The sequence below is a fragment of the Loxodonta africana genome, chromosome X, assembly GCF_030014295.1.
Source record: "Loxodonta africana isolate mLoxAfr1 chromosome X, mLoxAfr1.hap2, whole genome shotgun sequence".
Lineage (NCBI taxonomy): Eukaryota > Metazoa > Chordata > Mammalia > Proboscidea > Elephantidae > Loxodonta > Loxodonta africana.
The window spans coordinates 175,724,731-175,746,546 of NC_087369.1; the positions used below are offsets into that span (position 1 = coordinate 175,724,731).

The 21,816-nt window shown below is 52.3% G+C and overlaps 1 protein-coding gene across 2 annotated transcripts; it reads right to left on the bottom strand.

Annotated features, from left to right (window-relative positions):
- Positions 1-25: 25 nt before the first annotated feature.
- On the bottom strand, positions 26-20,275 carry HAUS7 (HAUS augmin like complex subunit 7). Of its 2 annotated transcripts, XM_023540742.2 has the most exons (11): positions 20,166-20,275; positions 18,773-18,888; positions 14,233-14,300; positions 13,052-13,113; positions 11,745-11,836; positions 11,079-11,222; positions 10,888-10,984; positions 9,977-10,201; positions 8,928-9,042; positions 5,381-5,446; positions 26-220 (listed from the first exon to the last, which is right to left on the bottom strand). In XM_023540742.2, the coding sequence occupies exons 1-11, from the start codon at positions 20,271-20,273 to the stop codon at positions 150-152; spliced, it is 1,164 nt and encodes a 387-aa protein (XP_023396510.2). In that variant the 5' UTR covers positions 20,274-20,275; the 3' UTR covers positions 26-149. The 2 variants fall into 2 exon arrangements, with proteins under 2 accessions (XP_023396510.2, XP_064133807.1); XM_064277737.1 differs by lacking the exon at positions 5,381-5,446.
- Positions 20,276-21,816: the final 1,541 nt, after the last annotated feature.

Sequence of the window (21,816 nt, forward strand, 5' to 3'; positions counted from 1 at the left end):
CTCCCACCTCTGCCCTCCTCCTCCCCACTCCCTCCCCTTGAAGGAGTAAAGGCTCCAGGCACTCCACACTGGGCCCTGGTGGAGAACAACGTGCGGGCTGCAGCTGCTCCTCCTGCTCCACAGCCTGCCTCCAGCACTCCTGCCTAGTCCTAGTTGGGGCCTTTCTGCAGAGCCTCGTTGCAGGGCTTATATTTCTGTGTGAGTTCTTCCATTTTGGTGGCTGCGGAGAAAAATAAACGCAAAAAGCTGCATGAGTCCAGAGGCCTATGCCACACCCCCTGTGCTCCCAGCAAAGCCCCATACCCACCCACCCCCCATTCTCTTCCAGCTCCCATGGTCTGGTGGCCAAAATCCCACTGAGACCCAGAAATGCCGAGCCTGGGGGCTGTGCTGGGGCAGGAGGCTGGAGCACACCGGGTGTGATGCCCAGGGGCTGGGCCACCAGCTCCACGGGTCCTGTGCTGCACTGAGACCATTCCTCTCACTGGGCCGTCTCCGCCCATCACCCTGCCCATCAGGGCCTAGGGGAGGCAGCCCGTGGTGAGTAGGGTTGGTTGGGTTTTGCCGTTTGTTATAGTCTAACCAGACTAATCACACAGGTGTGCTTCCCCCAGCTGCCCATTCAGCTCCTCTGTCTCCTTCAGGAAGGAGCAGGCGAGGTCTTGGACAACTGTCCTCCTCCCAGACATTCACCCCCCTGCCTTGGCATTAGAAAGTCTCTGCATGTTCTAAATGTGTCCACCACAAGGCCCAGCCCCTCACTGTCCAGTAGGGAAACACGCAAAGGTGAAGGACCATTCTGGTTGCCTTCAGTGGGAATTTAGGGCTCACCCATCAGTCTGGGCGAGTCTATAGTCCAAGAATTCAAGTCAAACAGAATCAGGAAGCTGCCCAGAGTAGACGTGAGGCAGGAGGAACTGGGAGGCCACCCCTACCCTATAGAAAGCTAGCACCACCTTCTTCCTACAAGTCTCCAGACCCACTGAGGCAGCCAGAGCTTAAGGGTGAGCAAAGATCAAGGGGGGAAAGGAGGGAGGAGGGAGGGAGGGACTGGGGGTTAATCCAGCCCTGACATGAATGGTGTCTGTCAGAAAAGCACAATTTGATACCAGTCACAGGTGACATGGCACCCTGTTACAAATATTAATAATAACTATTAAGAGTGCATGAATGGTAAGTATCTTATTAAGAGCAATTATATACACTGGTGGTAAAAGTCACAGCGACAGTGGTCATTAGGAGAAACATTACAGTAAACATTAAAATGTTGTGAAGCGATCAGAAAGAAAGCAGGCTTCTGGGTACTTGGGATACATGTGACAGGTGTGTGTGGGCAGGCAAAGAGCAGCATGGAGACCAGCACCTGGGAAGATGGCTGGAGCGCAGGGAGAGGGCATCCAAAGACATTCCTCCATAGGGAAGGCCCAGAGGCCATGTGATCTAAAGTCATTACAGAGAAGGGAGTGCATTTATTGAAAACATTTACAGGCAAATGTTTTAGTTACTCCTGCCTGAGGAAAATGGTAACGATTGCAGCAAACAACAGAAAAGCTGGAGAGGAAAGACTGCAGAATAAGATGTCCCTAAGGACTTTGACGTCCCTGGAGAAGGACATCATGCTTGGCAGAGTACAGGGTCAGAGTACAGAGTACAGGGTCAGCAGAAAAGAGGAAGACCCTCAACGAGGTGGACTGATGCAGTGGCTGCAACACAGTGGCTCAAGCATAACGACGATTGTAAGGATGGCGCAGGACCGGGCAGTGTTTCGTTCTGTTGTGCGTAGGGTCACTATGAGTCGGAGCCGACTCAATGGCACCTAACAACAACAACAACAAGGACTTTGAGAGCCCTGGTGGTGCAGTGGTTAAAGCGCTTGGCTGCTAACCGAAAGGTCAGCAGTTCAAACCCACCAGCCTTTCCACAGGAGAAAGATGTGACAGTTGACTTATATAAAGATTTACAGCCTTGGAAATCCTATGGGGCAGTTCTACTCTGTCCTACAGGGTTGCTATGAGTCAGAATCGACACGACGGCAATGGGTTAAGGACTTTGAAAATTTCCAACATATTCCTGAGGCTCTAGAAGGCTGTGCACGTGGTCAGGAAAGACCTGAGAAGGCCCTAAGCTCTCACCTCTGGCTGACTTGGAGGCTCTGCACAAGCAGGAAGTGAAGGCAATGATGGAGGTATCAACTGCCTGGCTGAGTGTTAATAAAAGACACGAATCCACACATCCGAGAAGCTTAACAAACACCAAGCAGGATAAACCCAAAGAGATCCACACCGAGACATATTATCATCAAACTGTCGAAAGCCAAAACCAGAGAGAATCTTGAAAGCAATCAGAGAGAAGTGATCCTCAATAAGATTAACAGCTGACTTCTCATCAGAAGCCATGGAGGCCAGGTCGCAGTGGGATGACATATTTAAATGGCTGGAAAAAAATCCTGTCAACTAAGAATTCTATATCTAACAAAAGTATCCCTCAAGAATAAAGAAGATAGTAAGACATTCTCCAGAAAAAGCAACTACACAGGTAAATATAAAAGTCAGTATTACAGAATTTTAGGTTTGTAATCCCACTTTTGATTTCCTGCATGATTTAAAGGACAAATGCATAAAAATAACTATAAATCTACAGTTGTGTATAAAATATAAAAACATGTAATGTGTGACAACAACATAAGAGGGGAAAGGAAGTGCACAGGAGCAGAGATGCTCTATGCTATTGAAGGTAAACTAGATTGTTTTAAATTAAGATGTTAATTGTAATCCCTAGGGCAACCACTAAGAAAATAACCCCCCAAAATTGAGTAAAAGAATGGTACGCTAGAAAATAATCTAACTAACAATAAAGAAGGCAGTAATACAGAAACAGAGGACTAAAAAGACATACGACACAAAGAAAACAAAGAATAAAATGGCAGACAAAGCCTACCTCATCCATATTTACATTAAACATATTCAATGCAACCGAAAGACAGAGACCGGTATAATGGATAAAACAGTCTGGTAGCTTCTCAAAATGTTCAACAGAGCCACCATATGACCCAGCAGTTCTACTCCTAGGTATATATACAAGAGAACTGAAAATATATGTTCACATAAAAACCTGTACATGAAGGTTCATGGCAGCCCTATTCACAATAACCAAAAGGTGAAACAACCCAGATGTCCACCAACTGATGAATGGATAAACAAAATGCGGTCTATCCACACAAGGGAATATCATGCAAGCATAAAAAGGAATAAACTACTGATACATGCTATGGCATGGACCACATATTATATTATTCCATTTATATGAACCCCCATGCATCCATCACTTTGTTGTACCGTGGGGACTTGTGTGTTGCTGTGATGCTGGAAGCTCTGCCACCGGTATTCAGATACCAGTAGGGTCACCCATGGAGGACAGGCTTCAGCTGAGCTTCCAGACTAAGACAGACTAGGAAGAAGGACTGGTAGCCTACTTCTGAAAAGCATTCGCCAGTGAAAACCTTATGAATAGCACTGGAACATTTTCTGATACAGTGCTGGAAGATGAGCCCCCCAGGTTGGAAGGCACTCAAAAGATGACTGGGGAAGAGCTGCCTCCTCAAAGTAGAGTCGACCTTAACGACATGGATGGAGTAAAGCTTTCGAGACCTTCATTTGCTGATGTGGCACGACTCAAAATGAGAAGAAACAGCTGCAAACATCCATTAATAATCAGAACCTGGAATGTACAAAGTATGAATTTGATGAAAATATTCTCAAACTTGATACTGGTGATGGGTGCACAACTGTATACTAAAAACCACTGAATTGTATACTCTAAAAGGCTGAATTTTAGAGTGTGTGAATTATACCTCAATAAAAATATCCTTAAAAGAAAAAAAAAGATGGAAAGACTGCCTTTACCCCCTTTCTTTCAGTTTATTTTGCTATTTCTTTTCTAACCTCCAGAAGTGTGGTACTGATACAGGGTTAGAAAAAAGGAAAAATAGAACAGAATAGAGAACCCAGAAGCCCACGTTATGTGAACACAGACGTGAAGATACTGTAGATCAATGGGAGGAAAAGGGATTTCCAAGAAATGGCGCTGAGACAATTGTGTATTCACACAGAATAAAATGAAATTGGACCTTCCTCACACACACACAAATAAATTATGGGCAGACTAATGACCTAAGTGTAAAAGGTAATCCTATAAATCTTTTGGAAGGTAATATATGAGACTATTTCTTCATGATGTTGGAGAAGAGAAATATTTCTTCAGTAAGACACAAAAAGCACTATCCATGAAAAATGATGGATAAACTTAACTACATTTCAATTAAAAGCTACTGTATATTCAAAGGCCACATAAAAGGTATGAAAATAAAGTCCACACAGTGGAAGAAGAGCTCTGCACTACAGTGAGCATCAAAGGACTTGCATCCAGAAGATAAAAAGGGCCACAAATTACTCAAGGTAATTATAAGCCCAAGAGGCAGAAAGGGCCACATAAACCAGAGTCTTCATCAGCCTGAAACCAAAAGAATTAGAAGGTGCTGGGCTACAACCAATGACTGCCCTGACAGGGAACACAGCAGAGAACCCCTGAGGGAGCAGGACAGCAGTGGGATGCAGACCCCAAATTCTCGTAAAAAGACCAGACTTAATGGTCTGACTGAAACTAGAAGGACCCCAGAGGTCATGGTCCCCAGACCTTCTGTTAGCCCAAGACAGGAACCATTCCCAAAGCCAACTCTTCGGACAGGGATTGGACTGGACTATAGAACAGAAAATGATACAAGTGAGGAGTGAGCTTCTTGGCTCAGGTAGACACATGGGACTAAGTGGGCAGCTCCTGCCTGGACGTGAGATGAGAAGGCACAGGGGGACAGAGGCTGGCTGAATGTACACGGGGAATACAGGGTGGAGAGGAGGAGTGCGCTGTCTCATTAAGGGGAGAGCAACTAGGAGTACAAAGCAAGGTGTATATAAGTTTTTGTATGAGAGATTGACTTGATTTGTAAACTTTCACTTAAAGCACAATAAAAATTTTTTAAAAAGGGGGGGTGGTTTACAAATCAGTGAGAAAAAGACAAGCAACCCAAGAGAAAAATGAGCATGATTGAAACAGGCAGTTCACAAAAGAGAAAAGGTCAACAATCAATAAATGTATGAAGAGGTGCAACCTTGCGAATAATGACAGAAATGTAAAATAAAAATGTAGTGAAATACCACTGCACACTTACCAAATTGGCCTCAATGAGAAAGTCTGACCATACCAAGTGTTGATGGGGCTGTGGAGCAACGAGACATCTCATACACTACTGGGTGTGTGTGTATGTGGAAGGGATGGACGACATGGTAGTATTTATTGATTAACATAGAAAAAATTGTATACTCACCCCATGACTCAATAATTCTACTCCTAGGAAGACAGCCTAAAGAAACTTGCACATCACAGCAGACTCCTGATCAAAAGGGGGAAAATGCAGAACAGATTTTCACATTCTCATGGACTCTAGACTTTCTGGAGCCACGGAGGCTGGATGAACCCCTAAAACTATTGCCCTAAGGTAACCTTTAAGCCTTAAACCAAAAAATATCCCTTGCAGTCTTCTTAAAACCAAACCACAGTTTAGCTTAACTAGTAAAAAAAAGGTCTGCCTTGTGCATTATGCTCTTTTAAGAACAATCTGTATGTCATAAGATTGATGACAGCAACTAAAAAGATTAGATAGGAACCTCAGGAATCAATGAGTTTATGTTAATGAGGGAGGAACAACTGAGGAAAGGAGGGCGAGAATGGTTGCACAACTAGAAAAATGTAATCAGTGTCAGCAAACTGTACACGTACAAACTGCTGAATTGGTGCACATGTTTTGCTGTGTATATTCTCAAAAACAACAACAAAATAACTAAAATTTAGGACAAAAGGAAACTTGTACAGACGAGCACAAGGATACGTGTTCAAGGATGTTTACAGCAGCCCAAAACTGGAACAACCCATGTGTCCACCAACAGCAGAATGGAAAAGTGGAGTGCAGTCATACAATGGAATACTACATGACAGGGGTTGGCAAACTTCGGCCCGCCACCTATTTTTGTAAATAAATTTTTATTGAAACAGCCAGGCTCATTCATTTACATGTTGTCTATGGCTGTTTCCGTGCTACAACAGCAGAGCTGAGTGGTTGGAACAGCGAGCATGAGGCCTGGAGAGCCTAAGATATTTACTATCTGGCCCTTTCCAGAAAAAAGTTTGCCTACCCTTGCTATGAGTCGGAATCGACTCGAGGGCGCTGAGTGGGGTACCCTTGCTACATGGCAATGAAAATGAACAAATTACAGCTATACACAACACAGATGAATCTCAGAAAAATAACACTGAGCAAAAGAAGCAAGACACAGAGGATACATACGGTATCTTCCCGTTCAAATGAAATGAAATAATAGGCTAAATTAAACTCTATTACACAGGGAAATTTAATGAAAAGGCAAAGAAAGAATTATCACGAAAGTCAGGACAGGAGTTACCTCACTTTAAAGCATCTGAACTGCACATTCAGGCGTCTTGACATAGCACAGTTTGTGAGTGGGGCAAAAAGATCAAACTCTTTCATGCTTATTGCCCTGTGAGCTGAGACTCCTCACTAAATGTTATTTTTCTTTAAAAAAAAAAAAAGAAAAAAGTTTTCTGAATGCATATTTCTACCATAACTTATTCAGAAAAAAAAGTTTAAAACCAAATTAAGATATAATTGTGTTCCTGTCCAATAGCAAAAACAGTAAAATGATAAAACTCAATGGAGGAGGCCACCAAACCAAAAACCTGTTGCCGTTGAGTCGGTCCCGACTCATAGCGACCCAAGAGGACAGAGTAGAAGTGCCCCGTAGGGTTTCCAAGGAGTGGCTAGTGGATTTGAACTGCCAACCTTTTGGTTAGCAGCCATAGCTCTTAACCACTAACCAGGGTTTCCATAAGAGCAAAAACGTGAAAATGATCAGACCCAAGGCAGGAGACCACCGTGAAATGGAAATCATTCTGAAAAGGTCGATGATCCTTGTCAGCGACACTCCCTCTGGAAACCTGCCCAGGGACGTAATCTAAACTGGGGAAAAACGTTTTGTACAAACAAGTTCACCTCATCCTTTTTAAAAGTTTGATAACCAGGGGGAAAAACTAGCCTAAGTAATGCGTGTTTGTTGTAGAGACCGTGAAAACTACACCGGGAGTTAAGGGATCACCTCGGACTCCGACGCAGAGAAAACCACTACTAAAAACCCGACTCATTTCCTTCAAGAGTTTCTTCCGCAATTGCTTTTTTTCCTTCTCAAAGGTGAGGTCGAAGTGCATGCGGAAGTTTTAAACCAGCATTTTCCCTTTACCATTTTACGATATGGATTTTCTCCAGTCATTAAAATCCTATTGCATCCAACTCTTTCAACAACGTAAACTATGCGCCATGCAGACAGACCATTATTTACCCAATCATCACTCGACGCTAAGTCTTTAGATTGTTCTGGTTTTTTTCCCTCTAGTAAATACTGCAACAGCATTGTGCATAATAGAAAAATGCTGAAAGTGAGAGAGAGGCTTGATAACAGAAAATCCGTTAGGCAAATGGACTAGTGTTCAAGCATTAAAAGAAGTGTTACTTAGGAAAGGAGAGAGAACCTAACACACAACACCGTCCAGACACAAGCTAGGCAGTTACAGGAGGTATGCTGACCCGACGCGCAAAACAGCTGAGAAGCTTCGGGCAGGAGGCCTGCTGGCAGAGCGGGGTGCCTCCGGGCACTTGTTGGCAGAGCTGGGCTTGCCCATCCACAGAGCGAGAGAGCTGAGTGCCTTCAAGACGAGGCTTACCGGCAGAGTGGGGTACCCTCTGGCACTTGTTGGTGAAACTAAAAAGTTCTGCGACACTTACCAGAGCAGGACAGAGGCAAGGCTGAGGGGCTGAGGGCCAGAGAGAGGCCTGCCTGTGGGCACGGCTGAGAAGAAGCTGTCCTGACCGAAGGACTGTATCCTGAGTTGTTTCTGATCCTGAATTGTAACCTGTTACTTCCCTAATAAACCCTGTGAGTATGGTCTGTGAGTTCCGTGTGGCTGCTGCAATGAATTATCAAACCCAGTAGAGAAATAGAGAGTGCTGTGGGAGGGAAAGCTGGTGTCAGAATTGGGAAAAAGGCTGGAGAGAGAGGAGGTATGTCTGACCTCCACCTCATAGCAATCAGCTTTGGGCTGATGGCGACGGTGATGCTCTCTCCCTCTTGCGAAGTTAGAGGAGGTCGGACGTCCCCACACCACCGTTTTTACAATACCCAAGAGACTTGAAAGCAGGGACTCAGAGACATGTACACCAATGCTCACTGCAGCGCTATTCACAATTGCCAAAATGTGGAAACAACCTCAATGCCCATCAACAGATGAATGGATAAACAAAACGTGGTACATACATACAATGGACTACTACTCAGCCATAGAGAAACAAAGTCCTGATGTATGCTCCCACACGGAAGAACCCTGAAACCACGATACTGAGTGAAGTCAGTCGATCACAAAAGGCCTGCATGATACCACTTATGCGAAATATCTGGAATTGCCAAAAAGATAGAGGCAAAAGTCTACCAGTGGTTATGAGAGGATGGGAAGGGGAAATGGGGTGTCATTGCTTAAGGGGTAATGAGAAATTCCAGATGTAGAGGTGGTGGTTGTAAAACACTATAAATGTAATGAAAGCCACTGCATGATCCACTTTAAAGACGGTTAAAATGGCAAATTTTATGTTAGATATATTTTACCACAACAAAAAAGAAGAGGAAGAAAGTAAGCCGCTGCTCCCCCAGCGCTCTCTGAGTCCTGGTCAAGCACAAAACAAGGAGCCTAAGCACAATGCAGGGCCTTGGCCAAGTAGGTGGCCTCAGAGGCAGGAAGGGGCAACCCCGTACCTAGACTCATCATGGAGTTGTCACTACCCCAGCAGCTCTGTTCTCTGTGATGCTTGGCCACTGTGTTCACAGTGCTCACAGATGTATCAGTGACCTCGATGACAGCTTTCAGCAGCTAGGAAAGAAGTGGGGGGGGGCGGGGACAGGAGGAAGGTCATGGGCATTAACACTGGTACTTTGACCTACAGAGGTGATCTGCAGCTTCCCACCAAACTCCCCTTCCCAGCCCCCTCAAGCCTGTAGAAGTTATCCCCAGACAGCCAAGGTCGAGGGGCCATTCATCAGGGTCTCCACCTAAGTCCCGTTCCTCCTGGCCCAGCAGGGACACCGCGCCATCATGTGCCCACCCCACACTGAAGCCTCAGCACCAGTAACTTCCCAGCAGCAGCCCACACTGCATCGCACCCCAGCCTAAGCAAAGCAGAGGGCAGGGCGGGGACATAACTGTCTTAAAATAAATGGCCTTTCTGAGGGGAGGAAGCTGTGCTCAAAACGTCCCTGTTGTAGGACTCTCAGCAGACACGTCTGCCGATCGTTGCATTAAAAAATCAAAAATAAACACCATGGAACCCCCTGAGCAGATGTAATCATAACAAAACCCTCTTTCTAGGTTGGCATGTGGGAATCTGAAATGAGGAACAACAAAAGAAGGAAATATTTATGTAGTCAGGTCAGCCACATGCTACAGCTTCTCCCTGTCTTGTCTCATCTGGGTCATGGTCACAGGCAGGTGATGCTTCTCTGTCTAGCAGAAACAGTGTGAAACTAACAGAAGGGACAGAAAGTGGAGGCCAAGACCGCAGGCCCATGTGGCCACCAATGGCCCAGGCTGGCCCATGCATGAACCTCTCTGGGGCCGGGCCTGTAGGTCCAGAAACACCCGCTGAAGGCCTGGAGGTCTTGGGGTGGGACAATCCACTTCAGGCCGCTTCCCCATCCCCAGCACACACGCCCCTCCCCACAGTGCCTGCTGGCAGTCCCAGCCCTCAGGTCCCCCACTGGGGGTTGCCCCTGAGCTCTCGTAAGGGGAGGGAAAGGGGTCTTCTTACTTGGCAGCAGGAAGTCAGAATCTGGTACACGGCCTGGATGATGGGGCCGCACGGATGGAGGTCAGGGCCTGGACGGCGACAGCACTCACCCAGCTCATCGTCGTAGACTTGGAGGAATGCCACAATGAGCTGGTGGAAGTCAGAGACGACCAGGCGCAGCTTCTGGTCCAAGGTGGTGGGGTCGGCCCCGGCCACAGAGGCCCCTTCCTTGTGCTGAGGGAAGCACTGCAAAGCAGAACAGAGGTGGACGCTCCCTGCCTGCTCCTGCTCCCGGGGCACCCACCCCCTTCCTCCCACCTCCGAGCAGCGTCTGACTGAAACAGCCAGGCTGAGAAGAAAGCTCCCAAGAGCCGGAAGATGTAAGGCAAGAGGAGACATGAGATAGGAGACAGAGACAAGAGGTGGAAGAGAGCAGCTAGCACACAACAGAGCCCTGGGTTTACAGCAAGACAGCCTGGCTCCCCATCTTAGCTCTGCTACTTTCGGAAGCCAATCACTTGACTGTTCTGGGCCTCAATTTCCTCCTCAGTAAAATATGGAGGCCAGTCCAGGAGCTGCTGGGAGGGTCCCGTGAGAGAAAGTGGGGGAAAGCATGGAAAACGTTCCCACGTGGACCTGGAACCCACTCCCCTGGCACCGGGAGAAACCTTGTTGCTCACCTCTCACCCTCACAGTCGGGCTCTCTTGGTAACAGTGAAAGTTCCCACGTACGGAGCACCCACTGCATTCTAGAACCTTGCCAGGGCCAGGCCACCACACTTAAGCCTCACAACATCCCTGTGCAGGGGGCAGATACTGCTCTTGTGCCCTAGGACTCCCAGCCAGGCCCCGAGGCCACGTAGCGGGTGCTGGCTGGCCTCGAGGCCAAGGGCCAAGCATCTTCAAAGGAGGCAGGCCCACCTCACCCTCACCTCTGCCCTGAGATCCTGGAGCTTGGCAGCACTCTCCTGCAGTTGCTTGACCAAGTCCTCCACCTTCCCCTCTTCTGACTCTGAGTAAAGATTGTCCCTGTGGGAGAGAAGGTGGCCTGGTCGGCTCAACGTGGCCCTGGACACCAGGGAACCCCACCACAGGGCCAGGCCCGGAAGGGAGCGGGCTGTACTTCTGCTGATCAAGGAGAGGCTGCACATCCAGGGGCCACGGGTCACAGTCGGGGTTCAGGAGTGCCTGCAGGTATGGGCCAGAGAAGAGATCTCCCAGCAGCGCCTCATTCTTGTCCCTTAAGTCCTTGAAGTGCTGGTCCACGCTGCAAGTCACAGGCCACACCGTCACAGGCCACACCATGCCTCCACGGCCCATGCTTCCCCCCCTTACCTAGACCCCTGGCCCATGTGGAAGAGCCAAGAGTCGAAAGGAGACCATGCAGGGAGGCTGGCGCAAGAGTCCCGCAGCCATGCCACTTGCAGTTTGCCTCCTTAAGTGTCTAGAGCTAAGCGCAAGTGCTCCCTCCTTGCCTAGGACCCTGCCTGCCCCATCAAAGGGACCATCCAGGACCATGGGCAGTGAACTGTCCCCTTGGGTGGAGGCACACCTGGTTCTGACACTGCCCAGCTCTCGACTAGTCCACGAGCCCCCAGAGGACAGTGTCCTGCCTGGGCTCAGTCTGGAAAGTGAGACCCTGGAGACCTGCCCAGTGGTGGGACCAGGTGCTCAGCAAGACCCTCCAGCTCCCTCAGCTCCAGCTCTGGGATCCATGTCAGCAGGCCAAGAGAAGACTGGTTGAGGGCCCCATCTCCACCATCCTGCCGAGGCCCACCTGCCCCTTTACCTGGAACAACTGGAGTAGCCGATATTCAGGCTCTGAATGGCATCCAGTATCTGGTCCATGAAGTGCAGCTGTTTCTGAGCACAGGCACAGCCCTGCAGACGGAAGGCAAGGCTGGCTGTGCCAGGGCCGGGGTAGGCAGGGCCCTGGGCAGCAAGTCCCAGGCTCCAGACCTAGCAGTGTCCGGGACTGCCCAGGTAGCCTTGGGGCTGGCTGCGAAGGGCGAGACTCAGCAAAGGTGGCTGTGGCAGTCATGGAGGTGGGGACCAGAAAGGACCGAGGAGATAGCAGAGAGGGAAGAGTTTGAGAGAAAAAAAAAAAAAAAAAACCAATCCCACTGCCCCTGAGTGGATTCCGACTCATAGCGACCCTGTAGGACAGAGCAGAACTGCCCCATAGGGTTTCCAAGGAGCGGCTGGTGGATTCAAACTGCCAACCGTTTGGTTAGCAGCCAGGCTCTTAACCACTGTACCATCAGCTGGAGAGCCACCCAGGGCCGTCGAGACTCATGACGACCCTGAGAGCGCCCCACAAATCTGCTTAGGAACTCCTGGGCTCACTCCAACCTGTGGATGGGATCTTGATTAGCATACCAAAGACTGACTACCAAGCCAGGGCACAGACCTACGCCCAGGTCCCAACCTGACCACTGGGTGGCGCACGTGCAGGGCGGATCAGATTAGCCAAGGCTGTGGAAACCAAACTCAAATGGGAGCCACAGCCCACAGAAGCGGACTCTAAAAGGGCAACACAAGGGACTGTACTGTGACCGTGGTAACGGTGGTTAACATGAATCTGCACGCGTGATGAAACTGCCTGTGAAGCCACAAACATTTCGAAGATATTTTTAAAGCTCTTCAGGGCAGGGAGGGGGTTTCTTTGATAGCAGGAGTAGGCCGACTCCCTATTGACACCCCTGGACGGCAGCCGTAGGCAGAGGGCTTGGGAGGCAGGGGCCTGGCTTTGAGGCATGGCTCTGCCACCGTGTTGCTTGTCACCTCCACTGTGAAATGGGGACAGGACAAGTAGCTACTGCCAAGACTGGCAATCACTGGCAGGTGAAGTACTTACCAGTGCAGGGTGCACACGAGGTGGTTGAGCAGGGATGCATTCTGCCCTTTCGGTTGTTTCTTCTAGGTCAGAGGCCCGCATCTACCAGACCCCACCACCCCAGGATGGTGGGGGTCTACCCACGGGAATCCCACTAGTTCTTGTCCTGAAGACTAAGGGACAGGAGGCCGTGGACATCTAGAGGAAGCGTGCCCAAGCCCAAGGAGTCTCACAGGTGACAGACAAGGGTCCTCTCTCACCTTCACGAGCTCCTGGTCATCTGGCCCACACAGCATCAGCTCATGGCCAAGTTTCACCATCTCTGTCAGAGCAGAAAGATCCTGTTACTGCGGAGAGGATGCCACCCAGGCGTGCTGGGGCCAAAGCACTTTGTGGTGTGTGCCCCCCAGTCATCGGGCTGGGCACCGCCCCCTCTCTGGGTGTCAGTGTTCTTGCCTGTACCATAAGGCCTGGAATGGGACGCTCTTCCACATACCTAACTCCCTGAGGAGCCAATGGCAGTGAGGGTGCCATGGACATGTGCCAAGGGAACCATCGCTCATACTGGTTCAGATCCTTAGGTCTCCTGAAGACAGCGCACATTATCCTCTCCTGTCATCTTGCCAGCAACCCTAGGACACTCACCCTGCTCGCAGGGGACAGGGGCTGTTCTGGATGGAATTGTGTCCCCCCACAAAAGATATGTTGATGTCCTAACCCTTGTAGCTGTGAACGTGCCCTTGTTTGGAAATAGGGTCTTCGTGGATGTTTTCAGTTAACATGAGGCCATATAGCAGCAGAACAAAAAAACCCAAACCTGTTGCCACTGAGTCAATTCCAACTCAGAGCGACCCTATAGGACAGAGCAGAACTGCCCCATAGTTTCCAGGGAGTGCCTGGTGAATTCGAACTGCTGGTAGTTTGGCTAGCAGATGTAGCTCTGAACTACTACGCCATCGGTGTTTCCTAAGGAGTAAGGTGGGCCCTAATCCCATCTGAGCAGTGTGCTTATAAACCAGGAAAAGAGACACAGAGACAGAGAAATACACAGAAGGAAAAGAGCCATGTCAAGTTGCATCTATAAACCAAAAAATGCCTGGGACCACCAGAAGCTGGAAGAGACAAGGAAGAATCGTCCCCTAAAAATCCTCAGAACGAGCATGGCCTTGCCAACACCCTGAATTTGGACTTCTGGCCTCTAGAACTGTGAGAATCTCAATTTCTGTTCTGATAGGCCATCCACTTTGTGGTACCAATTAGGAAACCAATACAGGAGCCCTCCCACTCTCCACGCCTCAGAGTGGCCCCTGATCCTGGGCAGCTGGATAAGCATCCATGCAGGTGTGTACCACCCAGAAGAAAACCACTGGACCAATGGAAACGGAAGTTCAGCTTGGACAGAAGGCTGTGAAGCAGCCCAGGGCTCTACCACCAGACCTACCCTGGATCTTCACCTCAGCCTGGGCACCTTTCAGAGAGCTGAACTTGTCCTGTAAGGAGGGACAGACCCTGCGAGGAAACAGCAGAACAAGTCAGGCCAGAAAGGGCCACGCCAGAGCCGGGATGTCCACCCGCCGCCCTCTCTTTACCCACCTTTCAGAAAGTGAATTACGCACGGCGCTGGGGTCCCCAGCTCTGCACACCTTCCTCCAAAGGACCGAGGGATCGCTTTACTTTAAATCACGGCGTGGATTTGTTCTGAGCATGTCAGCTGAGGCTCTTGCTGCGCTGGCCCTTGCCTCTGTCCACTAGCCCCCTCCTGCCCCATTGCACCCCCTCACAGCCACAGCCCAGAGCCACCTGATAGATGCAGCAGCTCTTTGCTTGCTTCCTGCCCCCACCCCCATCCCCACCCCCACCCCAGTGCACTGGCTCACACCAATTCATCCTGCCAAGCTCATTGCACCATCGCTGCCCTGCAAAGCCCACAGCCTCAGCAGGCGCTGCCTTCTCACTGGGTTCTCACCCAAGAGTGTGGGCCTCAAGGCCGGCAGGAGCTGTATTTCCAGGCCTAACATGGTGGCCAGCCCAGGACAGGAGCCGGTGAGCATTTAGGAGTGAGGGTCATTCATTGCCTCTCGCCCCAGAACATTCTGCCATCAGTGTGAGTGCTTAGCTCTTTCAATAGGGGGAGGGTTTTTCAATTTTAAAAAAGCATAATTCCACAGGAGATTGTGCTAATCTAGGTCTCAGTTTGAAGCGGGGATCAGCCCTCGAGCTGGCCACCTATTTTGTAAAGAAAGCTTTATCAGGACTCAGCCCTGCCCATTCGTTACGTGTTGTCTATGGATGCTTTCCCACTACAATGGTAGACACCGTCTGGCCTCCAATTGAGAAATATGTACTACCTGGCCCTTGGCACGAAAGGCTGCTGAGTTCTGCTTTCAACCTCAGGTGGGTAGCTTGCCCTGGCCCATGAGGGAGAATAATTGCACAATTAGCTCTGTGGCTGGTCTCCGCGGCTCCCTCCAGCCTTCCCTGCGCCAATGCCTCCAAACCCAATGGCCAAGACCCAGGCCACTGAGACCCCGTAATGCTGGGGACCTGGGAGCTAGGGGGCTCCCAGAGCCTGAGGCTGAGTGCAGAGGGAAGGTCTCAGCTGTCTGTCAGCTGCACCTCCCATCCTGACAACATATTAAGACACCCACTGGGCAGAAAGAAGAGAAGGCAGCCCCTAGCCTGGAATCTGGCTGAGGCCCTGGTGCTGGGCAACATTCCCGTTACAAGAGAGCACTCACTGGTTCCCAGGCTACAAACACCCAAACCTACCAAAACCTAGGTGAGCTGACTCAGAACAGGATTTAATTAAACGGGTTTCACTGAATCAGCAGGGAGCAAGGCAGCAGCGAACGGTGGTTAAGCCCTTGAAAGAAAGCCAGGTTCTCAGGGAGCCAAGGAGGCCCTGAGGCCTTACAGGCAGCCCCCAAGGTCCTGCAGTGCTGCCTCCTGTGCCTCCGGCACATAGGCCACGGAGGGCCAGCACAGGTGCGGCTCACGGGGCCACCGGCGCATTAAATCGGGGCCTAGTTGTGGAGGCTGTGTGAAAGAAGCAAGGATGAACCCGGGGGAAGCTGTAATCCCCCTGTCCTCCTTCAGGGCCCTTTAAAGGCTCACTTTGCTAGCTTAGTACCCTCAAAAGCAAGTGTACACCCCCTGGTTTCTTCGTGGAGGGCTCAGTTTCTTGTATTTAAAGACGTCCTAGAAGCATGTGAGCAACATGGCTTCCCCCTTCCCTCCACTTACCCCTCTCTGGCCAGCAGAGCAGCCTGGTTCCCTACTGTCCCCAGCTTCCGCCTGGCCCAGGTAAATCTGTGTCCCCTCCCACGGAGCCACTCTAGAACTCCCCTCCCCCACCCTGTGCTCACCCAGGCCAGCCCCACTTACTGCCTCTCCTCCCAGGTTCCTGGAATGGGCTCTGGTCCCCCCAGGCAGGCAGTGGCTGGAACACGAGCTGTTGGCCATCCTGAGCCAGACTCTGGCCATCTTGCCCAGGGAGTGTTGCAAAAGTCTCCCTATAGGTCTTGCGGCCTCGTGTCTCCCCTGGAAATCCACCCCACGTCTGGCCTGAGAATGTGGCCAAAATGCCATTTCAGTAGGTCATTGCCCCGGTGAGAACCCTGTTGTTCGCCCTGCCCGGAGCATAAAGGTCATAGGCCTTCATGCGGCTCACAAGGCCCCGTGTGATCTGGCTCTGAGCTGCCTTTCACGCCTACTGCTCAGGGCTGTCCCCATACCTGTGCCAACTCCCTGCTCCCATTGCAAGAAGCATTCTGCCATCTCCCATCCTCACACACGGGGACAAGCCACTCACCTCTCAGAGACCCAGATCAAATGCCACCTCCTCCAGTGAATGCCCCTAGCACTCAGCTCAGACTCCACTGGGACCCACAGTTGGCCCTTCCTGCCCCGCCAAACCTTCAGCTCCCTGAGGACCCCATCCGCAGCGACAGCCCCTGAACCAGCATCCAGGTGCGTGTTCTAACACCTGCCAGGGCCTGGGGCTACACAGAGGGGTTCTGCCACTCAAACAGGTCAGGACAGAGCCAGTGTGCCAGGGCCCTGATGGAGGCACGCTCCAGAGCAGCTGGGAGCTGTGGGCACGGAAGCAGTTGTGGAAGGAGACAACATGGCAGCTGGGTCTTGGAGACTGCACAGGAGTCTGTATAACATGCAGAGACCTGACAGGCATTCCCAGGAGGGAAACAGTGTTAGTGAAAGCAAAAGGTTAAGAGTACGCACCCTGTCCTTGCTTATCAACATAGTTAGGTTCCAAAGACCAGGTCGTTATGCTAAATTGGCATTACGAGAAAATGGAGGATAACCATATTAGACCACAAAATGGAGGATGACTACATCACTCCACAGCTGCAAATTACATCATTCATAACTACCAAACCACTGAGAATCATGGCCCAGCCAAGCTGACACATAACCTTAACCATCACACTGAGTATTACTCTTGGCTCACAATATGGCATTTGTTATTGCCAGATATATGTCGTTAATGCACAAAATAGTTTGACAGATTTTTTACCATTGTCATAAATGCAAAATGTCAGATAATGAGGTAGTTGATAAGTGGGGAGAAGGTGTATGGTGTGTGGAGGCCTGGTAAGGGGCCTGGGGAAGGGGGCTGGAAGGCAGCAGGAGAGGAGGTTGGAACGGCAAAGCCTGAAAAGATTAAAATGCCTCCTCCTTCCTTAAGGCTGTCCCTAGGACACTGGCCCAGGGCCAATCCTACTGACCTCCCATTGCCTGGCAGGCCTGCTTGGTCGGGGCAGGCTGGATCCTCACTGCTCCACCTCAAGGCTCTTGCCCGGGCACCTTCCTCAGCAGGAAGACCAAACAGGCCAGGCTGAGGAGGGGCAAGCCTCCCCATGCCAAATGACTACCATCATCCCAGAGGCCTCTGGGGGTGACCCAAAATACATCCAAGCCTTCCTGACCTGGAGCTTTAAGGCAGACAATCAGCTCAAGGCTGCCTCACCAGGACAGAGCATCTAGGACTGTTTACAAGAAGACAGTGGGTGTGCATTCCCAAGGAACAGACATTCCACAGAACTTCCTGGGCCTTTTAGGTGGCATTGCCCAAACACCCCTGGCCATCTTGGCAGGCTTCGCTTCCAGCACAAACATTCAGGAAGGGTATCCCAAAGGGCTCGCAGACAGAGTCAGGACCCAGTGCCAATCCACAGGCCTGGGGTCAGCAGGGGCTGGTGAGAGCTGTGCTGCCCCAGCAAGCAGAGACTCAGGCAGGGGACCCAGGGCCTGGCCCTACTGGTCACGACTCTACTGCAAGGCCCAAGACAGCCCACGTCGCCAGTCTGAAAGTACAGCGACCGAGGCGGGCCGCATTTCAGATCTCTGCCAGTGCTGAACCTCCCAACTAGCAGCTCAAGCAGGAAGGGTACTCCAGAGCCAAGCTCAGCATTACCGCTAAATGGCAAGGGCGAGCCCAGCCCAGCTGACTGCTGGGGGGTCATGTTTACCCCACTTGTGAGCAGGGCTCCGCGGCCCTCTGGGAGGTCAGGTTGTGGTTGTTGTGTGCCATCAAGTTAATTCCAACTCATAGTGACCCCTTGTGACAGAGCAGAACTGCCCCGTAGGGTTTCCTAGGCTGTAATCTCTACATCAGCAGGTCGCCGGGTCTTTCTCCCAAGGAGCTGCTGGTGAGTTCAAACTGCCAATCTTTTGGTTAAGCAGCCAAGTGCTCAACCCAGTGCCGTCAAGTCGATTCCGACTCATAGCGACCCTATAGGACAGAGTAGAACTGCCCCATAGGGTTTCCAAGGAGCGCCTGGCGGATTCAAACTGCCGACCCTTTGGAAGTGCTTACCCAGCCCAGTGCCGTCAAGTTGATTCTGACTCATAGTGCTTAGGTACTTGTAAAAATATTCAACCCCTTTTCTGTGGGTGGGCAGGGAGGGGCTGAGGGGCCTGTGTCCACCCGGGGAAGGAAGAGGAAGAAAGGAGGATGTTACCGGACACACATCCACTCCAGGATTTCCAGACGGTACTTGGAGGGGCTGCACAGCAGTTCCTGGATCGTGTTTGGCTCTGAGAGGTACAGACCCTCAAGGAAGGGGCAGTCTAGGTCCTAAGCAAGGAAAGGGAAGGCCAGGAATATTTAGGAAGCTAGGAGCACTGAAGAGCCACCAGGTAGTTTCGCATTCATGCCCTTCCTAGTGGTCCACTCACACATTTACTGTCAGCACGTGCCAGGCATGTTCCCCAAGACTGTTCCCACCCAGCTGGGGGCCTATACCACTGCCATGCCCACCATTCGCCTCCCTCCATCTGCCTTCAGCAACAAAGCCTCCTGCCTGCCACCCCCGCCCCCTTTAACTGAGCCAGTCGGGGCCCTTGCAGCTGGAGGACCTAGCAGTAAAGTCTCAGCCTTGGAGGCGGCCCACCTGGATCACCGTTTAGGCTCAGGGCCCCGGGGGCCCAAGGGAAAGGGGCGGGGTGGGGCGATTGGGAGAGCCAAGAGGCTGGGGGGCAGGGATGGGGTGAAGACAGGAGGGGGAGGAGTGAGATGGGACGGGAGAGGCAAGGGGTAGGAGGAGAAGGGGCAAAGGGCAGGAGGAAGAGAGGGTGGGAGCGGGGCTGGACACGGCTGCAGAGGAGCACGGCAGGAGGGGGGAGATGGTGGCAAAGCCTGAGAGGGGTGGTCCAAGTCTCCCGGTGAGAGGTGAGGGAGCCTCCTGGCAGGTGGGCGGGACGAGGGGCGGGAACCGGGAGAGAAGAGGAGCGCGAAGGCGCGACGTTAGAGGGGGTAGAAGGGGTGGAACAAGGGGCGGGGTGGGGGAGAGATGGGAGCCGGGGGTGAGGGGGCAGCAGCCCAAGTCCCCCCTCGAGAGAGGAGAGAGGGAGGACCGAGGCAGTACGAGGGGCGGGCAGGAGAGGGGCGGGCCGGTCCGAGCTGTGCCTGAGACAGCTGCCTGGCCTCTTGGAGCCGGGAGCTGTGTAGCGGGGCTGTTGCAGGAGCTCCACAGGGTAGCGCGCAAGAAGTGCCTGGGCCAGGAGCCATTTCTGGCCTCTGACAACCAGCCTCCGGCTCGCTGACTCGAAGAGGGGCCACGGGCTCCTGGCCCTCTGTCTGTCCCTAGACACTGCAGGCCCCTGAGGCCAGGTGCTGGGCCCCGCCCGTCTTCGCCCTGGTTTCTAGCGCCAGAGCCATGGACGAGCCACAGCAACAGTCGCGTGGGCCGGCCTGATCGGGCCGGGGCCGGCACCCCGCCGACTAGCTTCCCACCGTGGCAAAACGGGTCAGCGATAGGGGCCGCGTGGCCCGACTTCCGCAGCTCGCCCACCCGCACGCCGGCGCCAGGCCGGCCAGCAGCCTCCCCGGGGCTCGATCCCGACCCGCGGTACCTTCAGCTTCCTGAACACGTCCACGGCCGCCTGGAGCGCGCCCTCGGCGCCCTCGGCGCCCTCGGGGCTCCAGGGGCAGCAGCCGCCCGCCCCGCCTCGCTCGGCCATGGTTCCCGCGCAGAGCCGCGCCAGGCTGCACTCGCCCGCCCGGAAGCCAATCGCGCCTGCCGCAGCCGCTGCCTCCGGGTCAGAGGCGGGGCCGTACGGCAGGGGGCGGGCCTGCGGCCCTGCCCGCCCCCACTGCGCCTTCCCATTGGTCTGAAGCCGGAGCAGCGCCCCGCCTCCTCCCGCGCGCCAGTCTCGGTTCCTCCCAGGAGGCCGAACCAGGGGGCAAGAGTGGGGTAGGGCGGGGCGGGCCAGGCAGGGGACCCTGCGAGTTGCCGGGGCGAGAGGCGAGGCGGGGCGAGTCTCCTCCCGCAGGGGGCGCTCGTGCTTTGGGTCGGGTTCTCCCAGGTCGACCGGGCCTGGGGCGTGAGCCTCCGTCTACCAGCGCTGGGTTCCGTGCGCTGCACCGCACACTGCTCTTTTCCCCCATTTCTCAGCCCATATCTTTGGATTCGCTCTTTTGAAAAGAATCATTTGAGTACGCCTGAGTTAGGCATTAGAGACATAATGACCACTGGTGGCACAACGGTTAAGTGCTCTCCTGCTAACAAAAGGTTGGCGGTTCAACCCACACAGCAGCTCTGCGGGAGAAAAGACCTGGTTATCTACTCCTAGGAAACCCTACGGGGCAGTTCTACTCTGTCACATGGGGTGGCTATGACTCGGAATCGACTCGAAGGCACCTAACAACAGAGTGAGACACAAATTTCTTGAGTTCCAACCTAGCTGTGTGACTTTGGATCAGTTACCTAACCTCTCTGTGCCTCCTTGCCCTCATCCGATGGGGATAATGATAGCACCTCCCTCACCAAGTGGTCATGCCGCCTTGCCCAGGGCCTCCTGATGGATGAGGTGGAAAGGAGCTGGAGGGGCTGGAGTCCAGGGAGAAGGCCCGGACCAATCCTCAGAGCCCATTGACCCTCTGCATCCTGCCCACCACCTCCTGTCCACTGGCTGCCTGCCGGTGCCTGCTGGCCTGTCCTAGACCTCCCTGCCTCTAGACTGGTCCCTGATTCAGTCCTCCATGCTGCAGGTGGGGTTTCTGTTTTTTGGGGGGTTTTTTTGTTTTAAGAGCAAATTTGACCACATCGCCCCTCACCAATACTTAAAACCCTGCAGCAGCTCTGCATGGTTTTCAGAACCAATAGTATCTATTCAACAGATACTTGCTGTGCTCCAACTAACTGGCTAGGCTCTGTGCCAACAGGACCAGCCTTTGGTTTTGACTCCTGCCGGGTGGCCCCACCTTTCAGACTCAGTTGCCCTATCTCTACAAGGGGACTCTCGTATAGATCCTCACACCAACCTATGACTTCAGTTTTTAGATGTAGACTCCCTCCAGGAACCCCTCTCCTCTTCCCCCTCCCCCCAGCTAGCCACCTAGACACCTGGCCTGCGGATTCAGGGGGCAAGGGGCAGCTGGGGTCAGTCAGGGAAGGAGCTGGTGCCAGTTGCAGTGCCTCTGGGCCTTGGCACAGGGCCTGGCTCCCTCTCTTGCCAGGCAGACTGGCTCTGACTCACCTCCTTTGCTCTGCTCCACTTCTGC

Excerpts from the sequence above, each read along its gene's own strand:
- HAUS7 (XM_023540742.2), bottom strand. The coding sequence starts at position 20,273 with ATGGCCGAGCGAGGCGGGGCGGGCGGCTGCTGCCCCTGGAGCCCCGAG. Across the intron at positions 13,114-14,232 it reads GGCTGAGGTGAAGATCCAGG|AGATGGTGAAACTTGGCCAT; the intron begins GTAGGTCTGGTG and ends CTGCTCTGACAG. Across the intron at positions 11,837-13,051 it reads ATGACCAGGAGCTCGTGAAG|GGCTGTGCCTGTGCTCAGAA; the intron begins GTGAGAGAGGAC and ends TTCCGTCTGCAG.